Source organism: Neolamprologus brichardi, chromosome 7 (assembly GCF_056152115.1).
Source record: "Neolamprologus brichardi isolate AB-2024 chromosome 7, ASM5615211v1, whole genome shotgun sequence".
Taxonomy (NCBI): Eukaryota; Metazoa; Chordata; class Actinopteri; order Cichliformes; family Cichlidae; genus Neolamprologus; species Neolamprologus brichardi.
Window position 1 is genome coordinate 34,588,121 of NC_142110.1, and position 4,499 is coordinate 34,592,619.

The 4,499-nt window shown below is 37.1% G+C and overlaps 1 protein-coding gene across 1 annotated transcript; it reads left to right on the top strand.

The window, feature by feature from the left end:
- Window positions 1–213: 213 nt before the first annotated feature.
- Window positions 214–4,192, top strand: LOC148102083 (uncharacterized). Its single transcript, XM_087843535.1, has 11 exons — window positions 214–275; window positions 1,314–1,400; window positions 1,743–1,883; window positions 2,004–2,143; window positions 2,260–2,396; window positions 2,502–2,595; window positions 2,737–2,836; window positions 2,954–3,213; window positions 3,304–3,490; window positions 3,651–3,778; window positions 3,865–4,192. The coding sequence occupies exons 2-11, from the start codon at window positions 1,319–1,321 to the stop codon at window positions 4,180–4,182; spliced, it is 1,587 nt and encodes a 528-aa protein (XP_087699661.1). The 5' UTR covers window positions 214–275; window positions 1,314–1,318; the 3' UTR covers window positions 4,183–4,192.
- The last annotated feature ends 307 nt before the right edge of the window (window positions 4,193–4,499 follow it).

Below are 4,499 nucleotides of genomic sequence, written 5' to 3' on the forward strand. Positions count from 1 at the left end.
AAACCTATACTTTGTTTCGGGCGAGTTCCCCATTCAAATGCATGTAATCGTACACAGTAAATTTCCCAGTGTTAAATCAGCAGAGTTAAAGTGTATTTACTCTAATAGAGTCATTATAACAACAGCTGGAGCAAAACGCCCCCCAGTGTGGGTGATGATTCGTGGAGTTAAAAGAGGCAGTGTCAACGTTACTCCAGAAAGCTCCTCCCACCACAGACTCGTTTTCAAACCAAGAGGATTTTTCAGGACGCCATTCTCTTCACATCAGTTGCAGGGTAAGTTGTTCATATTTACTTATTAAACCAACAATTCGACATTTTAAGCACAGGTAGCACGTTAAAATAAGGTTACATTCCTTTTGTCCATGTTTATTATATATTTCATTTTGCACCAGAAGCAAATGTGACACTGTGTGTATGCTAATGTAAGGTTGTTAATTAGCTAAAAAAAGTTGACTGATATCAGTGTTGGACTGTAAGGCTTGTTATCAAAATTTATTTCAGTGTGTAGTGGTGATTGTGTTGTGTTCTAGCATGTTCGAAATTCCATTAAATTAAACCCTCCATGTGTTGGGATTTACATCTTAACATTAGCTAGCTAACTAGCATTTTGGCTAACCTCAGTGCGCGGGCAATTCGCTAGTTATCGTTAAATTTTAAATTACATAACCCAAGCATTAACTAATTAAAGGTTTACACTAAATGTTACATTTTTATTTTTTTGATACCTATGTACCAGATATAGAGGTCGTTTTCAGTAAGGTTATTGTCTTATTTTAACTCGGCTGTCTTCAGCGATTTTACAGTTACAGGAGTACAACCAGCAGGTGTTATAAGCTTGATAAAGTATCCAAAATGTCCAGGATTCAGTTTTTAATGCTTGTTTTTAGTAGGTTGAATTTAAGATGACAGCGTTTGTATTTATTGTGAGTTGATGGTATTGACAAAAGTTACCCCGCTCCTTTTTCCATTTTGGTTACCAGACTGTTCAGTATGTTACCTAATGATGACAAAATACTGACTCCCATTTGTCTGATCTGCTAAGTTAGATCAGACAAATGGTAAAAAGTAGTAGTAATTATTTTAGTTTTGTATTGAGGATTATATCTCTTGTAAATGAAATACTCATTTAGTAAAGGGCTAAAAGCTACCGCCAAAGAGCTGAAACACCTTGTTACACTGACATAAAAGTAACATACAGTAAGAAATAACATTGCAAGGCTATTTTGCTGGTATTTATTGGACTTTTTTAATATTCACATTTTCTGTTTACTGTAGTTCAATGAAGAGCACTGACTATAAGTCTGTCTACAGGAAGCATGCTGCTTAAAGCAAAACTCAGAGGTGTGCAGAAATTTGTTAGAGTATCTGAGCCAAGCCTTAAGGAGTTTTTGATTGCCGGTAAGAAACCAACATTGTATAAAAAAGGTGTACAAGGGGCTTTAAGTTCTTTTTGTTATTTAGTCTCTTCAAACTGCATTTTATGATTAATTGAAAATGATCTGTGTTTTGGAAGCATCTTAGTTATGAATGTATATTTAGTGGGGAAAAAACTGCATAATGTGAGTGTCACCCATTTTAATCTACCACTTATCAAGCATGTTAGTGGCGCTTAATAATTTAGCTTTTATTTATCTGACTCACTTTTGAAGAAGTATCTTGAAATGATCTTCATTTTAAGCTACAAAACATTAGATGTCATGTAATCTTTTTGTTTACACAAAGTTGTGTGCTTGTTTCCAGCATTTGCAAAGTTTGGTGTGCCAGCCGTAACAGAAGGAGTGAAAGTTTTTGATAGTTCAGGGACTGAGTTGGATGAGGATGTATTTGAGGATATAGTAACAGATCCCTCAACCGGAGTACTAACCATCAAATATGAAACAGGTTTGTTTGAGTGATGTGTGTTTCATTGGATGTCATTTTTGTGTGTGTCATTATTACATTGTTTATTCAAAGAGTGTATAAAATTAGTCTAAACTGATTTGTTTTGCTCCTATTCTTGAGGTCTGGAAACATCTGTTGCAGAAGTGTCTCCTGAGCGGTTCCAGTTATCATCGCCACATTCATCAGATTCACAGGATACTGTCATCCTTTCAGACAGCCCTTTGAGGAAACGTCAGAAGCTGGATGCAGAAGCTAAGCAAGTAAGAGTTAACAGATTTCCACATTCTTCTAATAGTGTCTTTTTTGTTTGTAGTTTAAGTGTTCTGAACTGTAGTGGTTATATCAACATGTAGAATGTTTTTATTGTTTTTTTCAGTTGGTGGAATCCATTCTCACCAGCAAACCTGGTGGAGAATGTATAATAAATGAGTACAATCGGACCAAGTCCCTGGTGGATGAAACCAGAAGAAAAATGGTCAACATACTGGTAGCTGACATGACAGAAAAAAATGGGTAATTTATTTCTGGCCCTGTGATTTTTACTATCATTTTCAAATTATTTTAAATCTCTATTAATTCCAGGGAAGCTGACTAGTTCTTTTCCTTTTGATCTTGCAGTACATCACCACCACGGCAGGTGAAAGAAATGTATGCCAGAGGAATTGTAACCTTTTTCCCTTACCTCAGTGACCCATACTCAAAAAATGGGTATGTAAGTAGCTAACAGTAATAACTGATACAACTAAAATCAAAATTTTTAAATCCTGCCAAAATGTATGTCCTTATCAACTGTTCATGGTTACATAACTTACTGATAAATTAAACAAAATGTCTGTATATGTCCCTCTCCAAGGAACATTATTATGATGGCGAGAGTGGCACTGGGTACTTGGCCTGGAGGATTAAAACCATACAGAGATGCACTGCTAAAGAGAGGCGATTATCATCTGGAGGTAACATTTATAATTAAGTGGAAACATATAATACAGTTCCAAATTGTGGTACTGTATTAATAATGGTTATTAAATGTTATTATTAGTTTTGGTAAAGTTGTATTTCATATTGTCTAGCACCAGGAGATGGATCATCGGGTGAAGACCAGTGTGGCGGACCAACTGTCAGACGAGAGTTGCAGTTTGTTACAGAGAGCGTGCTGAGTGAGGATGAGTGTAAGGAAGCAATCTCTCTGATGAAACATTCAGCTGATGAAGACACAGTCAAGAAGAAGATGAAGTTGACATTTGTTTATCGACACAACATGGTCCTTGACCCCCTGCTGTCAAGCAACATACTGTCTGTTTTTCCACGTTTCAAAGATATCAAAGGCTTGGTGAATATTTTTCATTACGTTGACAATGTAAACACATTTTATTTTTTGCAGATAGCAGATATAATTCTCTATTCTCTATCCCTGTTACAGATTGAACAGGATTTTGTACTGATGTTTGGTGAGGATGTATCAGGCAGGTTGCTGGAGAGGTGGCCAACAACATTCAAAAGAAAGATTATCCAACAAGGCAGAAAGCTTCCTTCTACCAGTGACCTGGAAGAACTCTTGCTGGCAGCTGACTCTCCTGAGGATGCCACTGAAGTTAATGCTGACATTGGTGAGCTGTTATTTCTTAGCACATTCACAGCATATATAATGTTTGTCACAGAACAGCTGTCCTTTTGTATTTTGGGTCTACTCAAACATTTTGTCAATGCATTGAAATTTGTTATTGATGATGATGATTCAACTTTATTAAAAACAAATATTTTTTTCAGACTGGGACAGTGACCTCTCAGCGATTCTATTGCTATTACATCTGATTCCACCATCTGGTCAGGGTCGGAAGAGACCAGGAAAGGTGTCAGCTTCTCAAGCAGAAAGGCATCTTGTGGTCTTCAAGAAGGTTTGTTTCTTTTCTATTTTTATGGTATGAATTACCAGTTTAAGAAACACTTGATTCTTATTGCCTGTCTGTATTTGTCTTTTCAGACTGGAACAAATATCCAAGAGCATCTTGATGCCATCACTACCAGCACTCAACCCTACCTCCTGGCTGTTGGGGTGAAAAAGAATGACATCCACCAGTTCTTCATTATTCTTGACAAGAATGCCATACCATGCAAGTCTACCTCTTCACTTGGTGCTTTTGATGAACTGTTTAAAGCACATTTTGTGTTTGGCACATCTTACAACACCATGCTTCACAACATGTACACGTTCATCCAAACCACTGTGTACAATATAGATGTTGGCAAAGTCAAAGAAAGTCCCAGAGTTGCTGAAATAAGGGCAAGGTTGCTTCATTAGGGCTTGAAGGTTAATTCTCCATCATGAAGTGTTTTGTCTGTCAGGCTGAGTTTACTGGTTCAAACATGCTTGTTAGGCATTTACGGTTAGTCCATGGTTACTTACCTGGAAGAAATCTTCGCCTTAAATGTGCCCAGCGTGACTGTGGCTGTGTGTTTGGCACTTTTTCAGGTTTTAGAAAACATTTAAATACCAAACACCTTAACTATTTCGACCAACAGGCTGACACTGATGTTAATTTACAGCCTGATGTGGCAGTTAAAGAAGTTAGCACTACAGGGGAGGTGGTGTCAACTAATGTAGAAGAAACACCCACA